The sequence below is a fragment of the Mustela nivalis genome (assembly GCF_964662115.1).
Source record: "Mustela nivalis genome assembly, chromosome: 11".
Lineage (NCBI taxonomy): Eukaryota > Metazoa > Chordata > Mammalia > Carnivora > Mustelidae > Mustela > Mustela nivalis.
Window position 1 is genome coordinate 15,673,514 of NC_139030.1, and position 20,286 is coordinate 15,693,799.

At 36.7% G+C, this 20,286-nt stretch overlaps 1 protein-coding gene across 3 annotated transcripts in view; it reads right to left on the reverse strand.

Moving 5' to 3' along the window:
- The window catches only part of DPP10 (dipeptidyl peptidase like 10), a 1,373,984-nt gene that overhangs the window by 84,340 nt on the left and 1,269,358 nt on the right, over window positions 1-20,286 (reverse strand). For all 3 annotated transcript variants that reach the window (XM_082689264.1, XM_082689263.1, XM_082689265.1), the window contains exons 9-11: window positions 17,801-17,955; window positions 9,981-10,078; window positions 371-494 (exon numbers count right to left, since the gene is read on the reverse strand). In XM_082689264.1, the coding sequence (XP_082545390.1) occupies window positions 371-494; window positions 9,981-10,078; window positions 17,801-17,955 (377 nt within the window). The remainder of the gene's footprint in view (window positions 1-370; window positions 495-9,980; window positions 10,079-17,800; window positions 17,956-20,286) is intronic.

Genomic DNA, 20,286 nt, shown 5'->3' on the forward strand with positions numbered 1-20,286 from the left:
GTGGTTGAAGAAGACAGGAAAAACAGTCCACATTCCTAAGTTCATCAAACTCAAAATATGGAGAAAAAGATGTATTTGAGATTAAACTAATGTGGTTTAGACTCCACTTTATACTATAAAAGAATTCATTTTTTTTTTAAGTTTGGTCTTTTTTTTTTTTTTTTTTCCTCTTTTGCTTATCACTCATTTCTCTCACTTCAAAGTTTGGATGATTTATGGATTAAAGTATATACTTCTAATAGAATGACTCTTTCCCAACTACCTCTGGAAGTTAAATATTGGGTTTTGTACAATGGATTGCTTGATATCCCTTTGAGAGTAGCAGAAAGTACTTCATTTTAAGCATAAGAGAAAAGTAAATTACACTCACTCTACTGCAGGCGCCAGTGGTAGTCTCACAGACTGTGAGGATGGAGATGTTCTGAGGCCGATTTAACCATCTGACCACCGTCTTGGTATTGCTTACCCATTTAACCATAGTGATATAATATTCTCTAGTTGGGAAACAACAACAACAACAAAATTTACATTTAGAGCCAGAGAACCTGTATAGCACTACTAACATACACTTGTTATTTTATATGCAAGGATAAATGAAGCATTATAAGGATGCCACATCATATTAATTTCTATTTATGTACACATACACATCTGCTATTCTGAATACTCCCACATAAATACAAATATGTGTGTATGTATGTAAACACATGTGCATTTACATACACATGAAAATGTACCAAGAATTTGAGAATAAATATGAAAGTAAATGATATCCCAGAAAGGAAGTCCTTGGAAAAATAAAAATAATTAAGATAATAGACATATGAATAATTTTTAAACTGTCTATTGGTTAGCACTAATGTGTAATAAGCATAAATTTTTAAGCTGCATTTTATTTTTATAAAAAGTAAAATCAACTAAAAGGCAAAACTTATTCTTCACTTAATAATTATTTCTTACGCATGATCTCCATGTTATTTCACTTTACCCATGGGGAGTTGCATGATAGAGTTATTAGTTTTTATTTATTTATTTTGTGTGTGGTCTTTCTCAGTTGTGAGTCAAGGGCCAGTTCCAGGCATAATCATCATATATTCTTATACACACATATGCATATATATATTAATTTCTTAAAGTCTTCTTTATTTGAAACAGTTTAAAACAAAGAAGGAATTCAATTGATGGAGATGAGGGGCTACTGAATTTTCCATATAGTGAGGATGCTAATTACTGGAGCCTATGATGTTCTCAAGTTATTTCTAGATTGGGAAGGCTTGTGTTTTTCCCTATAGTTAGTTTGTATTTCTTTCCTTGCAGATTCTATGATTGGAAATCTATATCAAAAAACCCTCAATCCACACAGACAAAATGCAGTAATCAACACTGATTCAATTTATGATGAAAAGAAAAAAAAACTTTTCAAAAATTTGCCCAGCTTCAGAACAGATGAGATGATTTAAAGTGGCATCTGTGTGGTGCTCCAAAGGGGCACGTGCACCCGAATGTTTATAGCAGCAATGTCCACAATAGCCAAACTATGGAAGAACCTAGATGTCCATCAACAGATGAATGGATCAAGAAGATGTGGTATATATACACAATGGAATACTATGCAGCCATCAAAAGAAATGAAATCTTGCCATTTGCGACAACGTGGATGGAACTAGAGCGTATCATGCTTAGCGAAATAAGTCAAGCGGAGAAAGGCAACTATCATATGATCTCCCTGATATGAGGAAGTGGTGATGCAACATGGGGGCTTAAGTGGGTAGGAGAAGAATCAATGAAACAAGATGGGATTGGGAGGGAGACAAACCATAAGTGACTCTTAATCTCACAAAACAAACTGAGGGTTGCTGGGGGGAGGGGGGTTGGGAGAAGGGGGGGTGGGGTTATGGACATTGGGGAGGGTATGTGCTTTGGTGAGTGCTGTGAAGTGTGTAAACCTGGCAATTCACAAACCTGTACCCCTGGGGATAAAATATATGTTTATAAAATATATAAAAAATTAAAAAAATAAATTAAAAATTTAAACAACAACAACAACAACACACACACACAAACAAAAAAACAAAACTGAGTTTCAGGGGTACCCGGATGACTCAGTGGGTTAGACCCTCTGCCTTCAGCTCAGGTCATGATCTCAGTGTACTGGGATCGAGCCCCGCATTGGGCTCTCGGCTCAGCAAGGAGCTTCCTCCTCTCTCTCTCTCTCTCTGCCTACTAGTGATCTCGGTCTGTCAAATAAATAAATAAAATCTTTAAAGTGAATAAATAAATAAATAAAGTGGCATCTGTGAGCACAGTCTTCAAATTAATCCACCCAGAGGCACCTGGGCGCTTCAGTCTGTTAAGTGTCCAACTCTTGGCGGCAATCTCATGGGCAGTGAGATCAGGAACCCTGTCGCTCCATGCTCAGTGGGGAATCTGCTTGAAGAGCCTCTCCCTCTGTTCCTCCCTCCCTCAAATAAATAAATCTTTTAAAAAATTCACCCAGTTTTTATGTCACTTAGGAAAAAATCATGTATGAGTAGAAAAGCCTTGTGATACAAATCACTTGTCCTTAGACACCTGTGGGTTAGATATTTAGCTACATGAATCTTACATTTCTAACATTTCTGAAAAGCTACTGCTTCCTCCAGAAAACTGGTTAGCCCATCAGAAAGTGAAGACGTCAGCAGAAGGGCAAGCAAAACTTAGCATACAGTGAAGCCTGCCATATTTTCTTCAACAATCTCTCCAATACCGCTGACAGCTTTCAAAACCAGCTAAGTCTCACTTCAAAATGCCAAGAAACTCAGTGAAAGTTCTCTGAATAGTTAACAAAGACAACTTTGAATCACATGTGCCACTAACTGGTTTAGGATTAATCTTTGGCCAAAGGAGCAGCCCTTGTGATTCTTCAAAGAATCATATCCAGTTCATTTTTACTGTGTTTTCGTTTAAACTGATTTATTTTGCATGCATTATCATATTCAGCAGTATGAATATTGAAAAGGGGAAAATATAGGTATTAACCTTTAATGGATTTATCTAGAGGATTTATCATGGAGAAAAATGACAATGGATACTATAACCAGGAAAAGAAACCCTGAATTCTGACAATATATATTTCTGATTAATTGTTATAAATGTTGTTTAGAATTGAAGTAAAAAATAATTTGGTTATTGTAAACAACTGACCAAACACTGTAAAATCAAGGAGGTTATATTTATAGAAAAATCTAGATAGAACTGGTAGATACAAGTTTTCAAACTCAATCGACAATTTATCTTAGTTAAGTGAATAATATTGCATATTGTGTCAAATGAGATGACAACCAACATGAATAACTTTTAAAATAAATAACAACTGTAACAACAAAATTTAAATTTAAATATTCATCTTGAGTGTTTTCCCCTTCAAAGTAGCCCTCAAGTGTAATGTTACAAGAACATCTTCATTATAATGTCTTCACAGACACTGACACATATTTATTATCTATGATGTAAAATCTTGACTTTTAAAAAGGACTTTAGAAAAGCCACTAAAATACAACCAAGGCAAATCTGGTGAATAAGTGATTTTTTTGTAAGGGGTACACTAATTTAGGTGTAAAATTAAGTTAAAGTAATTAATTCATAGTTACACCACTCATCTTTCTCTTTGATTAAATACTGTGATTATTTTGTGTTTGTACATATTGTATCTAGTTGCCTATAAGGAGAATTTAGCATGATGTAAACTGTCTTAGTATTGACCTTATTTATAATCTGAAAGATAAGAGTTGCCCTCAAAATTGAATTTATAAGGTTTTTCAGGGGTAATTTCAAGCCACTGAAATTTCCATGATAAAGAGTTGGGGTTACCTAAAATGAAAATTAAAATAGAGCTTGACACATAAGAAGTAAAACACATCCTGTATTCCTTCTTTGCTTATTCCAGGATCCTAAGTGCAGCTCTCCTTAGTTTTCTCATAAGTAATCAGGCTTCCTCTGAATGAGGGATTAGGGAAAGGGCCCTTACTTAGAAATCACACTCCTTGGCCTGCCTGCTGCTGATGTGGCTGTCTTCCTGTACTCCATATCATGAACACATTAGATCTGGTGTCCCACAACCATTGACTAGCAGAACTGCCCCCTCCTTATAATTGTCTTTCCTGCTTGTTCGTAGTATCCACGGCTCTGGATTACCCAGGAAGTCCGCAAGGAGCTCACCCTCTTGAGCCACAGAGTCAAGTGTGTTAGGTGGACTGCACTCCAGAAAGACTTTGAATCAACTGAGAGGTCCGGCACAGAAGATCTAATTGTTTACAAGGGTATGTGGAATGGAGGCCCAGCATCAGTAGCAGAAAGGTCCTATGTTAGAAGTCACACCTGTGTTTTCACTGGCTTTCTCTCCAATCATTACTCTGTGTTCTAACATAATCTTTGTATACATATCATTGCACTGAGCTCACTTTCTTCCAGATAATCCAGGATCTCTACCCATGACTGTATTGTAATGGCATGTATGACCAAGCCATAGCTAGTGATCTGCAAAGACCATTGTTAGTAACTATGGATTACTTGTAAGAAGGGTCATTTAGGGCATTTCCATGAACATAGAATAATTTCTTAATTTGATTTTTTTAAGACAATAATATTCTTTAGCAGAAAAAAATTGTAGATTAGGCATACTTCAATGATACAGAAGAAAAAGCAAGGTGCTCTCAAGCGTGACAGGTAATATTACAATGTCACATCAGAGATACACGCTAAAAATAATGGGTTACAAAGGGTGGATGACTAAAGAAAGATTTCAAATAAATAAAATAATGTCAGAGACACAGAGTAAGGAGAAACCAAAGACAAAATGCTACCATTACTCTTCAGCCTGGAGATATCTGAATACAAAGTAGAACAACTTCCTCAAAACAACAGACATGCCAACCTATGGAAAGATCTATATGATTCATTACTATAAAACATCTTTCCACCAGGGGGCGCCTGGGTGGCTTCTGACTCCTGATTTCTGGCCAGGTCAAAATTTCAGGCTCAGGAGATGGAGCCTCTTGTGGAGCTCTGTGCTAGGGTGGAGCCTGCTTAAGATTCTCTCTCCCCCAAACCGCCCCCGCCTCCGCCAAAAAACAAACAAACAAAAAGAATAAAAAAAATTTTTCCACCAGAACGTAAATGTGTATTTTTTAATTTATTATTTTTATTAATATATAATGCATTATTTGCTCCAGGGGTACAGGACTGTAAATTATCAGGCTTACACACTTCACAGCGCTCACCATTTCACATATCCTCCCCAATGTTCATAACCCAACTTCAATGTGTATTTTTAAAATCTTAATTATAAATCCCAATAATGATACAGAATGCTTACAATACCTTACATTCATAGTGTAAAAATTTGTAAAATGTTCCTTTCCCTTAAGATGAGATGAATCATCTAACTCCCAAATGGGTCTGGAATGTTCATAAAGGGGCATTATCTGAGTTCCTACTGTGCTACATTCTGAAGAATCAATACAGACAATAGTTAAAGATAAGAGTATGAGCTGAATTCCTATTGAAGAAAAGTTGCATTCATAATCTGATTTTGTTTGATAGAGGATCTTTAGCTGAATCACAAATATATTTTTTGAAAAAATGAAGGAGTGTGTGAGAAAGAAAAAGGAAGGGAAATTATGTCTTTCTCCAAGTTATGGTATCCTTTTAGTTTCTTTTTAAAGCCATATAAATGAATTAAAATTTGTTTTACATTCTTTGACTAGAGTTTAAGTATCTGGTGTTAAGCAAGGTCTACTGAATGCTGATTCTAGCTTGGAGACATATTTCTATTACACTTATAAACATGGGTTGTTATAAATCTATCAACCAGCCAAATAAACAATCAACAGACCAAAACAAATGATTTATAAATTCTAAACAAATCTTGCTCTTTGGAGTGGGAGTCAAAGAATACAGTTTATAAGGTACCTCAAGCCATAAAAGACCATCTTTCTATTTATCTTATAAATCTTCCTCCCTATTTAGGTGTGTACATACACGTTTAATAATTATTACGTCCACAAGGGTGATATTATGAGAGGATAAGAGATGAAGTTCAAGTTTAGTGGAAAAAAAGGAAGTCCCAAAAAGAAAAAAAAAAAAGATAAGGTTTATAACTGCACAAAGTAACAGAATATGATTCATTATTAATTGCCATATGCATATCTAAAGATAATATAAAATACCGATGCTTAGATAATGAACAAAAAAAGTAAACAAGTAAATTATTACAGAATGAATGAATTATTTGGGTATACTGTTATTGAGAGCTTAAATAGAACATCAAATGATAATGGGTAGCTATGAACAAAACACAAACTCCAAAAAGAGAGAGCATTTGATGGTCTTTATTTATTTTTAATCTTTTTATTTTTTTATAAACATATAATGTATTATTAGCCCCAGGGGTACAGGTCTGTGAATCGCCAAGTTTACACACTTCACAGCACTCACCATAGCACATACCCTCCCCAATGTCCATAACCCCACCACCTTCTCCAAAGCATTTGATAGTCTTAATAGGGCATGGGGAAAGTATGTTACTAATAAATCAATTAATGCATGTTTATACTTATAAACTTGAAAAATAAAAAATGATCTGTATTTCTTGGAATTTGTAGGAGTTCTGTCACTAATATGAGAATAGTGCTACTAATACTGGTATCAAAAATTTAACTTATGCATTTTATATATAAAAATTTTTAAAATACAAAAAAAGAATCTGAGTTAGCTTAGGAAAATTTAAGAATAAAATGAGCATAAATTAGGAGAAAAAGGCAAATGAGTTAGAGAGGGAAACAGGCATTAGTTACCATGGAAAACTCCAGGTCCAAAGTACGCTAATGCAACTTAGTGAAGTGCGCATGAGAAAAATACGCAGGTTTGTAGAAGCACATTCATAAATAAGATAAATCACAGATATGTGTATGTAGATTTGTGTATGAGTGTGTTTGTGTGTTTGTATAGAAATAGAGAGATGGAAACACGCACACACACACACACACACACACACACAGAAAAAGATACAGAGACAGATACAGAGATAGAAACAGCACCAGGCAGATACAGAACACTTTCTCATGTGGCTTCAGGAAAATCACTGTGTCCTCATATGGTCATCAACAACACATGCATAAAGTATAATAAATTTCTTATGGCAAATATTATTCTTAAATTATTTATATGGAATAGTCTTCATTTGCCAGGTCCATTCTCCAGTTCTCCCCACCTGCAGCCTCCACAGTGAGGCTGCCTTGCCAGTGGAAGGCCTCTGCAGGAACTTTCAAGTTTGGGAGCATAGTGAATCCAGGGTATTAATTCCCAGGACCCACTTTCTACTCAGGTGTGGTTTGGCAATGGCTGAATTGCTTGGTCTGTGGACAGCTCCTCCTTGGCCATTGTGTTCAGCTACAGGCCGCTTCAGGATTCATAACTGAGTCTGGACCTCATTCTTTCAGTCCTGAGACAGCAGCAGTTTTTCTATTACATACTTAGAGTTGCTCTCTCATCCTTTGTGAGTTTCCCCTTAATTCTGCTCACATTTTTGTTAATAGTCCCTCAACTAACTGCATTTCGCTTATCATTCTTGACTGTGTCATCTGTTTAATTTCTAGGACCCTGACCACTAAATTATAAAAAATAACATGCTCTTTTAGATCTCTAACTAGGAGAGCACAACAGTTTCCTAGCTAATTTCTATATGGCTAATGTACTATGTATTAAATATTAGAGATGTTCATAATCCTAAAACAAAACCAATGAAAAAATGAGTTTGGTTTCCATCTTATGTGCAGTCAGATGAATGCAACTTTCTTTGATTTGCACCATGGATATATCTATTTCATTCATTTGTGTGATTCTGAGCCCATCTAAGTAACACCTATGGTCAGAGTGACTAAATGTGGATGATCTAAAATTCATTTATTACTCTTCTGTGAATTGGACCGAAACTTCCTACGAGAAACAGATGAGTAAGGAAATACATTTCTGTAAAACTGAGCTGGGGTGATATTTTAAAATTATCAATTTTGAAATAAACTTTGATCTTGAGTTTTTCAACAAAAATCATACATTTTGGTATATTTCACATGCTGTAGGTGGCAGTTACATAAGACCCTGAGGGAGAAAAAGCAAAATTGTTCAGTGCATTGTATAGATAAGGTATTACTGACTTTCGCCAAACTGCAGACCAAGTTTATCATGAAACCAACATACTTGAATTACACTTAAGAGATTTTTCTTTACAATATTCTTCCTCACTCTTAATGGGATCTCATATTTTATTCTGTGTATTGGATTTATATCTAAGGATATGTGATACCTTTTTGCCATGGATGACTAAATTTATCATATTATATTTTGAATATTACAGATATATACTTAACTAATAACCCAATAAATAACAACTGGTTCTGTCTTCAGAAATTTTTGTGTTTGGTGACAGTCTTGGGTTATAACATCAAGGTCCAGAATCACCACCTTTTCTTAAAAAGAAGCTGGATATTGTAAAGTTGATTTCTATTTCAAAGGTTTCAAAAGACTGAGGAAAACAAAAAATTACTACTTTAAAATGAGGTTATTCAGACCAGAGAGACGTAGAGTGACTTGTCCAAGCTCATGTAATGAAAGGGTGGCAGAGTTGTGACTCAAACACTCCAGGCTAGTGCCCTTTTCCTGTTAATTCAGAGCATTAAATGAATCAGAAAAAGATAAGAGCTCAGGACTATATAAAATACTAATGGCTTCCATAATTGCTTCATTTGTGACTAATTCTTCCATGTCTGGTAGACTGAGTTCAGTATAGAGTTCCGATCTGATTTGGTCAACTCTACTGCATTCTAAATGCAAATTCCAAAAACCCTGTAAGATCTTCCATCATGACCTGCATGAAATGGTCTATAACTAGAAAAAGGCTTTACTATATTCCTACCTCTGTTACCAACTAATCTTGGGGTTCTATTTTCTCTCTGGGCCTCATTTTTTCCCTCAATAATAGAAACAGATTGTTTTAGGTGGCTATGGGCGACCTTCCAGTGTAAGCAGTCCATAAATTTTTAATAACTTTAAAACTGAGAAAATTTCCACACACTGCAGTCTCCACTGTCTGTGAAAACCTGCAACTGTGATGGAATTTTCCAAAATATATCACTGGAACATTTGAGTGGAATTTGAATCAGTCCCCCAGCACTGATGGTTGATGGCATCAAAACAAAGCTTGAGCTTAGCCCCATATCACTCAATAGTTGAAAGTATTTTCCTAAATCAGCTACATATTCCATCACCAGAACAGTTGTAAAGTTTCAAAGGGTTGCACTAATTGACAGAATACCCCTGAAGTTTCAGATCACTCTGAATTTTAAAATCCACATGGTTATTTGATCCACTGTCTGCTACTGGAGATTTTACTAATACTAAAATTATGCTATGACATACTAAAGGTGTTTTTTTTTTTCTCTCCATTCAAATTTCTTAGATAAGTAGGCTTCATATGTAGGATATTTTGAAACCACATCTTATTACATTATCCTACCTGGAGAAGAAAGCTCCCCAAGCTATGGGGAGAATTTCTGCTGGAAAACCTACAAAAACTCTAAGAAAATTGTACTCTTTTAAAGAGGACCATTTAAAAAAAAAAATGGAGGAACTATTCTCAGGAAGAACACTCAATGGAAAATTATCCTTTGCCCCCATCTCCTTGTCAAATCTCCTGCAAAAAGTTTAATTCTCAATATCACTACAATTTAGTCATTTTCTGGTGCTGCTAATCACCTTGAAACTTTAAATGCTCCCTGGGAACAACAAGAAACCCAGAATGAGTTCATTCCTGCACTAATGGGACAACCTCAGATTTATTTTCAAGTGGATTTGCTGAGCTGATCACATCTCTCTAAATTGCAACAAAATGATAATTGAAGTTAAAATAACTATTTCTAAGTAAAAGTAAAATGGAAATCGCATACCTTGATTTAAAGCTGTCAGGAGGCATGAGTTCCAAAGTATGAGTTGGTCCATATAGGTTTACAACATATAATTTGACGGTTGGGTTCATTTGACCTGCCTTTGAGAAAATGAAGATTGTAATACAAATATATTAAGCATTAAAATATATTGAGAAAAAAGAAAATGTGGTGTGATTCCTTTATAGTATTACGTTAGAACAGGGAAAAAGTTTAATTTCTCTGAAGTAGAAATGATTTTAAATTCAACAACCTGATTGCCTTCAATTGTTTTTGTAGATTGCTGTTTCTCAAGCATTTTAGTCAGACAATTAAAGGTGATGGAAAATCATGATGAGTTTATTCATTAGGCAGTGCTTCTGTGTTCTTTCCCTAGAATGACACCAGGAGGGCTGGCTTAACAAAACAACTAGTAGAACAAGCTGCTACTCACATTATAGGATAAGAAATGCAATGAGAAAAGCTGGCTAATTAAAAAAAAAAAAAAAAAAAAGTTGAAGAAGAAAAAGAAAGAAAAAGATTTGCCAATATGGGTGACACATGCTTAAAATTCCCCAATACCTAATCCATCCCAATGCATTAAACATACCTAGGTTTCCTTTTTTTTTTTTTTAATTAGATTCAGAAGTAGAATTCAGTGATTCATCAGTTACATGTAATACCCAGTGCTCTTTATATCACGTGCCCTCCTTAATGCCCATCACCCAACTACCTGATGCCCCCTTCCCCTCCAGCAGCCCTCAGTTTGTTCTCTATAGTTAAGAGTCTCCTATGGTTTGCCTCTCCCCCATTATTATCTTGTATCTCCTTCCCTTCCCTCCAGTTCCCTTCTAAGCTTTAGTAAATACCAGATGAGGTGTAAGTGCTCCTTGGGAGGTGGTGGGCCACAGAGCAGTCTGCCTTCACTAAGTACATAGTTAGATGAGTGGAAAGACAGGGACAAGAACCAGTAACAACTAGCCCAGAACATTAGTATGCTTCTGGCTCATAGTATGTAATAAAGGCACTGCATGAATAATCTTACTAAATACCCTTACTTCCATCCTAAGAATAATTATAACCATTTTCCAGATGACAATGGAGAAGCTAAGCAAACGGTGGAAGGTGTATATCCCATAACCCGGGAAGCCACTATTTAAACCCAGGATGCTCTTCCCTGCTGTGCTTTGCTTCAGTTTGTTCCCAGGCAATGGCCTCCAAAGTTTTTCTAAAGATACTGTGAACTTGTAGGGGGCAAACAGGGACCTTTTACCAATACATCTCAAGTAGTTAGAATGAATGAATAAGAGAATGTTAGCATGAATAAATAATGTAGAGAATCAGGTGACTGCTTGTGGGGCGCTGTGTTCCTAAACAAAGTGCTGATGTGTCATCATGGAGCAGCGGATGTTTTAGGAGAAGACTATATGAGATGTACAAAGAAAGAGGCCATTAAAAGTGGGTTGAGTTAGAAGATGGACAAAAATCCAAGGGGAATTACAAAAGTGATTCTTTTAAAAAAGTGATTTAAAGATGAGAAAGAAAAATCCACATTCAAGTAATTGGCATTGACAAAACCCAAAGTTGAAGAGGACCAGAGGACCAGAAGCAGCATAACACATTCCACCAGTAGTCCATAATAGCTCCTCGAGGACTGTGTTGTTGGGCTAGTAAATACAACTAGTACAGAGGCGAAGGCAGAAGGATGAATGAATGGATCCCAGAGGATGTTCAGGGATCATCCCACTGTGTGATCCCATAACGATGGATCCGTGTCATCATATATTTGTCCAAGCCTGCAGGACGTACAACACACACAGTGAACTATAATGTCAACTGTGGACTTTGGGGGATTATGACGCATAGCTTCATCAGTTGTAACCAATGTGCTGCTGCAGGGAGTGGTGCTGATGATGGGGAGACTCTGCATGTCTGTGTGTGCAGGGGGCACATGTGAATTCTCTCTACCTGTCAGACTTGTGAACCTTAAGCTGCTGTAAAAATAGTCTTTTCTTTTTTATTTAAATTCATTTGGTCAAGGTATTGTACATCATTAGTGTTTGGTGTAAACAAAAATGACTGGCATATCTTTGGGGGTGCATCATACACAATTCGGAAGTTTTGAGCCAATGGAAGGAGTCAGGAAAGTCCTTCGCTACAGAAACACTATGCTATGAAGAGAGATTATGGAAATGGTTCATATAATGAAGGGATTCCTGGAAGATCAGCTATGATCCTGTCTCACAGAGAAGGCTCTTGTGTCAGATTTTATAAAGCTTTTCACTGTTGTAAACCCCTCAAGTGCATGGGCACATTTGTCTTGGGCATTTTAGCCTTCTACCACACAAAGGAGCTCCTTTTCACATCACTCCCATTTCAATCTAATTGCCATGGGCCTCCCTGAAAATCCTGGCCTTATCCATATTTTTTAATCTAATCATTTCTCAAGTTTGACAAGGTTTATTAAAAATCAGAGCCAGGACATAATATTTAGTAGTGCCATTGAAAGTGTTGATCTTTGACCAGTGGCTTTCATCAGCAACACCCAGAATCTTAGAAACAAATTCTGGGCCCCCCGCCAACTCAAAAATCTCCAGGTGTGGGCCTAGGAGTCTTTATCTTAACAAGACTATCAGATAACTATAATTTGTATGTAAATTTTATAAGACTCTGATATATATTTTTTCCAGTAATATATATTATTACTAGTACATAGAGTAATGCATACATGTCCAATAACATATGTTATCATATACATACATGTACACAATGATATATATTATAGCTCAGTGGTTATCAGAGGTGTTAGCCTGCATCAGAAGTACCCAAAGAGTCCCTGGGTGGTGCAGTCAGCTAAGCGTCTGACTTGATTTTGGCTCAGGTCAGGATCTCAGGGTTCTGGGATTGAGCCCCACATCGGGCTCTGCACTCAGTTAGAGGTCTGGTTGCCCTCTCCCTATGATCCTCCCTCCACTCACATTCTCTTTCTAGCTCTAAAATAAATAAATAAATATATTTTGAAAAGGGGAAAAAATTACCCAGAGGACTGGAGGGCTTGTTTAACAAGATTTTAACCAGCATTTCTCATGTCATGGGGCATGAAAATCTCATTTCTATAGTTTCCCAGATAAGGCTGATCATTCTGGTAAAAGTACCACATTGTGAGAACCAGTTTAGCTTAACCCATGAGTCAGAGAAACCTGGGTTTACATTTTGACTGCTATTTACTAAATATAGACCATAAGTATTAATTATTATTATCATTATATTAATATATTATAAATTATTATATTATTAAATTATAAATTATTATAAATTAATATTATATTAATAATATTATTAATAATAAAGTAATAATCCTCAAGTATTATTTTATTATATTATCAAAAATAAGACAATACTTCACTGAGAATATGTCATAAGTCAAAAGCTTTGAGCCAAAGTAGGTTTCCGTTCTATAGCTATAAATATCTCATAATTCTGTTATGTGGACTAACAAAAAGATTATCTATAAAAGTCTTAAATTTTTAAGAAATATCTAAACTAGTATATAGTAGTGAATTAGAATTAATTAAAACACTGACTTCTCTACTTGGTAAAAAAATTCTGCTAATTGTTAAAATCCTTCAATAAGCTCATTAAGAAAAAGAGAAATTTAATTAAGTTTGATGTTTCTGTCAGTTCTTATCAACGATTAATAATTTTATGGCATCCTTTGTCAAAGACATATATGGTTATTACCAAATTGTAAAGCAGGGATTTTTTGTTTGTTTGTTTTGTTTTGTTTTTAAAGCTTATTTGTTTCTGTATACATATACCTGTAAAGGATTACTGATACCCCAGTTAGCTTTTACATGGAAACAAATTATAAAAGTTGTGTACACATGTGGCCAATTTTAGACAAAAAATACACATCAGGCTGTTTCTAAAATTCAGCTGTCCAGCATTCTATAATCTCAATTAGATTTTTATCTCTCCACGGAGTTTTGAAATTAAGTGCACATTTCAAGTTCATTTGTACCTTTTTTAATATTTGGATCATTTCAATAGTTTGCAAATTAGAAGAGTTCATCTATTTGCTTTTTATAGTCACATTTGCCAGAAAGACTGCATATCTACAGAATCCTTCCTCTATGATTCTGAAACACAAGCCTCAATAATAATTAACCTTATTTTACTGGCAACTAAATTGTCATTAAACGAGATAATGCTTTAATTAAGAAGATTAACCTGAGGTTACTGAGATAGAACTGTGCATCTCTTTTGTGCTGAATTGCTAATGATAGGGTATTTTATGAGTTCTGAATCATGCTGAATTAAGTAAAATACAAATATATTTGTTTAGTGTAAGTATTTCATTAGTAAATCTGACCACATTGAGTATTTGCTGCACTCATTTTAATCTAGTTTAATTTGAAGCACAGTTTAGTGTGAACTCTATGAATTATTTCAATGTCAAAGTACTACTTTTTGGAATTTTATTGCAAAAGTAAGAGCAAATAAAAATAATACAGTTGTTGGTGGAAGACCTAGCAAATGTTTTGTTGTAAACCAGAAAATAATAAGACTTTTCAAAGTTCCAGTAGTATACCCAAAATGATACTGAAATGTGAGAACAAGGATCAAGCACAGATCTTGCTCTTTTGAGTCCTGTTGTCTTAAGTACCTGGGCAGGGATTTCCTACTAAAAACCTTCTGAGGACTTACGATTCTTTCTCTCGGCGTGGCACCAGGAATAGCTATTTTTTCTTTATGATTAATACTCCTCAATAGTAGTCACTGACACACATTCAGGACTTTCACATTGTATTACAAATCCCTCTCTCTCTATCTCTTTCGAAGAGTGAGACCGTCTAAGAATCCTATGTATATCCCACTACGTATATAGGTAAGTCATTAGGAGTAAATGGAGCAAACAGAGCTCCAGATGTATTTGTTAGCTTTCCAAGAAGATAATTTTGATTCCAGCTATGTTTTTGGAGATACAAATTAACCTCTGGTTGTTCTACAGAGTGGGACAGAATCAATAAATCTGAGTTATTTCCCTGTTCTCAAAATAACTATGACTTTTATAAAAGCACTTAGCCTTTTAGAGAGCTTCGTCTGTCCATCCGTAAGTACAGAAAATTGTGAAGAGGGCCAAATAAGGGGGGGAAAAAAGTGAAAAGTCTCTCTGAAAATATGAAGCATATTATTAGCACACCTGATTTATGCAATAGCAAATATTTTTTTTTAAGATTTTATTTATTTATTTGACAGAGAGAAATCACAAGTAGTCGGAGAGGCAGGCAGAGAGAGAGAGAGGAGGAAGCAGGCTCCCTGCTGAGCAGAGAGCCCCATGCGGGGCTCGATCCCAGGACCCTGAGATCATGACCTGAGCCGAAGGCAGCAGCTCAACTGAGCCACCCAGGTGCCCCACAATAGCAAATATTATTATTTATGGCTAGCTTTACTATTAAGAAACATTAAATAATTAATAAAATAATAACTTACTAATAACGAAGTGTCTAGGTTTCTCAACCCAGGATCCTCCGAAGTAAATTTGCTCAGACATTTCTGTTTGTCTATTTGTTTGCCTCAGTCTGTTAAAGTTAAGAGGCTCTAGGAGTGTCCAAGTTCAAGCACCAGCAGCCCCTAACTGAGAAGGCCATTTGAAAATGCACCTATGGCATTTGGTCTTATGTTGTGAGTCCTAAGATCCCCACTCCTCTTGGGAAATGAATTACAAAATGTTGCTCCTTCCCTGGGGCTGATTTTATTCCCTTTGTGCAGTTAGAAAACCAAACAGTCGTGTGTGAATATCGTGCCTGGTCACATATGCTTCTCACAATACGCTACTCCATTCTGTATTTAAACTGTCAGGTGAACCTTCATTATCATACATGAGAATTAATATATTTGAGAAGCTTTTTCAGTCATTTCTCGGGGGAAGGGGGTGCAAATACACTACAGAGGAACGAACTATCATTCATCAAACGTGACCAAATCTAAACTACAGAAGTGGTAAGTCATGTACATGAAGTACAATTAAAAAATCTCCTGGTGACTATGGGTTTTTTTGTTGTTGTTAGGTCAAGTTGTCATTGTCTCCTGAAGATCCCTGAGTGTATATGTCCTCTAATTTATAACCAGAAAAGACACAAAAAATAATATTTCAAAATTGGAGAATCAGATTCCTCTCAACCTTCTTGTCCTTCTCAGCTGTAAGCCAGCTGTTGAATACCACAGTCTACGGAAGGAAGGTGCGGTGGACAGGGGGAAAAAACATAACAACAAACAAGACGGTGCAGAATCTCACTGAGGAAACTCTATTCTTATCCCCCGACTCTCTCTATCCAAGGCTATCTTTCTTCCTTCCTCCCTCCCTGCCTTCCTTCTCTATTTAAGTACTTGAGTCTGGTGGGTGACAGGAAGATAAGAAAAGTCATGCCTACCCTCACCATGCTTTCATAGAATAATCTATGTGATGGGTAATTTGTCCAATTCCATGCCCAGTTAATGTAATGAACAGGTTACATTACGGTATAAAACCTATCATGCTTGTGCTTGGGAAACAAACTACAACTCACTCAGGAATGGCTTAAAAGTAGCTTCTGAGGGCCCCCTGGGTGGCTCAGTCCAGCCAGTTAAGCATCTGCCTTTGGCTCAGGTCATGATCCCAGGGTCCTTTGGCAGGCTCCCTGATCAGCGGGGAGTCTATTTCTCCCTCTCCCTTGGGCCTCCTTCTGTTCATGCTCTCTCTCGCTCTCTTGCTCTCTCTCTCAAATAAAGAATAAAATCTCTTAAAAACATAGCTTCTACATTGAATTAGCAGCCACCTCTTACCTAATTAAGAGTTGAAATGTGTAAAAAAGTTTCCTAAAACATCTTTACATGATTCAAGCACAGAAGCCTCATTCATGAGTCTTTTTCTTTATAATATAAACACAGGGGAAATGTATTTTTTTTTTAAAGAGACCTTAAGTTATCAAAAATGTCACACCATAGGAAGAAAAAAAAACATAACAGTTACAGTCCAGATGTTTTTGCAACCTGCTCCCTTCTTTGAAAATAGTTTTGCTCGCTGGGCAAGAGGTCCATGTTTGCCTGACACAATAAAATAGTTCCATCTATCTTAGCTACAACCTGGCTGTGGCTCTACCCCATCATGTTATAAAGTATGCTCCAGAATATGCTCTGACAAAATAATAACTGATGTTACTACAAATACAAATAAATTCTTTATGCTTAGTCTATCCTTTATTGGTGATTCTCTGTTTAGTCTATTCTTTATAGATATTCTTTATGCTTAGTCTATTTCTTACTGGGGATGCTTTCTGCTTTGTCAGTTTTCTATGGGACATTTATAATGCACATTAACATACAGTATATTAAGTGCTCTAAGAAAGCATCTGCAAGAACTTGGGCTTTCTTTTTAACTAAGAAATTTCAACTTATTTGACCATGGGACTTCTTCTTTCCTTATAAGGCCAGTAACAACCAGAACAAAACAAATGTTAACACAGAATGGACTTTGGAGAAACCTGTGACTTGGCATCAGTGTTGCCCCTTAAATTTTCTCATTTTCTTTCCAACTGGGAAGGCGGGGGAAAAAGAATGAGGGAATCAAAGAGAAAGAAATGCAGCAAACGTGGCAGTTGGGAAGCCCTGAATTGTTTCTACTTCTTCCTATCCAAACACTGGACAGGCTACTGCAAGTCCTGAAAGATGACTCTGCCAACCAGGAATGAAAAGCTTCCTTTTTTTCCCCCCTGCAAAGACAACTTGTTCATGAACCAAGGATACTATCAATCAAGTCACTAGTGCGGAGAAAGAGAACAAACGAGTACTTTCCCGTTACTTACCTTAGGATATGGATACTGCTTTCCTTTGGGATACAACGCTCCAGTAAATCGAGGGATAACCATGTTAGGCACCAACGAATCATTTATCATCAGGAAGGCAAGCCTTTCTCCATCTGGTGACCACCAGTGGGCAATGTGAGAATGCAGAAGTTCCTCTAGAATAAATGAGTGTTATTTGAAACCAACTGTAGAGATGTGGGCTCAGTGACCCACAAACATCTGTCCTTGAAATCTCCATTGCACATATACATTTTTTTCTATATAATGTGTTGGATTTTATCAATGTTTTAGAGAATTCTGCATTTCTGGGCTCCCCTTTTAGTCACAGAACAAGCAGATGCAATGGCAGGAAAGAATGAAGCAATGAAGTCAGGATTTCACAGGCTGTCAGCAATGTGGACAGAGAAAGTGAAAGCACTGCTGGAGTAAAAAGAGTAGGAACAGTAACTGAAGACTGAAATATGGCACAAAATGTATTTATGTCTCCACTCATTCACATTTGCATTCAATCATATTTCCATCATCAAGCACATTAAATACCCACTCTCATCATCAAACAAGTTGAATACCCACTACACTCGTGAAATCATTTTAAGCTGTAAAGAAAGAGAATGAGAAATTCGTTATCTTTCTTGTGACCCCAGCTCCACTATTCACTTGCCTAAACCTGCTTTCTGGTTCAGAAGATTTACGCGGATGAACTACAGCAGAAGGGCCGCCATGCCCTCCAGAGCATGACCTTTATGGTACTATGGCAAGAGATTAGAAGGAGGAGAGTGAAGTCAGAGTATGTATTCCCTTGGCTCTACCATGGAAAGTCACTTCAGTCTACCTGTATGTTTTAAATGATGTCACTACCCCTGTCTCTTCTGTGAAATTTTCTCTTTTTGTATCTTGTAATGGCTCATTTCTGTGGTCACAGGGGTAACTATAGCTTGGTTGCTACTAGTCTAGATTATAGCTCTGTCCTTCATGGTTTCCCTTTGTAAATGTGGCCTCTTTGTAAATAAATCTTCAGATTACTGAATGTGCCAACTTTGTACCCTGGCAGGTACCATGATGAATACCAGTAAGAGACTCAGAAAAGGGACCTTTAAAATTAGATTTTGAGATTAAGCTGGTGATCTATATCTATATACATCTGTATCTGTCCTACCTTTGATATGATAATCACCTTTCCAGGAGGGAACTGGAGCATAGATAATCCATATCAAAGGATGGAATCAGGAGTAATCCACTGTCACTGGTGATGATACAGAATGAAATGCAGATAGAGATGAAAGGTTTTAGGAGGGTAATCGGTTGTGTACTTAATTGTTACAAGAGTGGCAACTGTAAAAACTGTAAAATGAAGCTCACCCGGTTCATATAACACCTCAGGGAGATTCCATAGGGATAAACTGAAATAGGAACCACGTCTGCAAAACCAAGAATACAAAATAGGTCACCATGGCAACTCTGAGGAGTCCCTCCTTCTGCCACTGCAGACGGATAAGGCAGAGGTCCAAGAGAACACAGTAAGGGTGGCACAGCTATGACACAAATTAGAGGCCCTACTCCAGGTGTTTTTTAAAGCTAAGACAGAGATATTGGTGGAGAAGTCCTAGGACACTGGCAGATAGGATAAGGATGTTTGGGTAAACATGTGCGGTATACCTGTGCTTTCTGGACTAGTCTCATAAATAACACATTCATAGTGGAATGTTGCTGTAAGTGTCTAATATTATGGCTGAAGATGCTGAACCTCAAAATTTACACAAGTCTCCTTTCTGACAGAGGCAGCCTCTCTCCCAGGGAGTTAGACATTCTCTGCATTGAGGCAGGGGAAAGATAAATTCCAAAAAGCTGAGGAATCTGTATCCCTAAAAGAGTATTTAGCGATCCAGTAGCATAGTATACAGCAAGGTATCTCTTCTACAGTAGGAGAAAATCTGTTGGAATTGTACTTACGCTAAAGTAAAGAGGGAGTAGATTCTTCTGATTCTGAGTAACAACTTAAACCACATTCACATATGTTGCCCTGTTCTACTTCCCAGGTAACCTGTAAAGTTGCCTGTTTTGAGCAGAGCCTGTGCAAGAAAGGGCTCTGCAGATCAGGGACATGGAACAGCTTTCCCTACCATCTTCGTTTTAAAGTTGCATGGTAAACAGAGATGCTGCGTGGAGCTTCTGACACATTATTATGGCAATCAAAGCACAGGCATTACAAGCTTGAGAGGAAGGGCATTTCCTCCTGTGCTGATAAATATTCTTTTCAAAAGCAGCTCTCTCCTGGGCTCTTGCCCAAACAATTAGCCTGACCACAGGATACCAAGTGGCTATGCAGACCATCAGGAACTGACTCTTATCTGGTTCACTGACTGTAAAACAGAACACATACAGCAATATCCCACTATAACAGAAGGGGCATATATGGGACTGGACAGAATGCATAAGTAAAATGTCCAGATTATTGCATCCTCTGCTTTACCCTCTCTTCTTCAGCT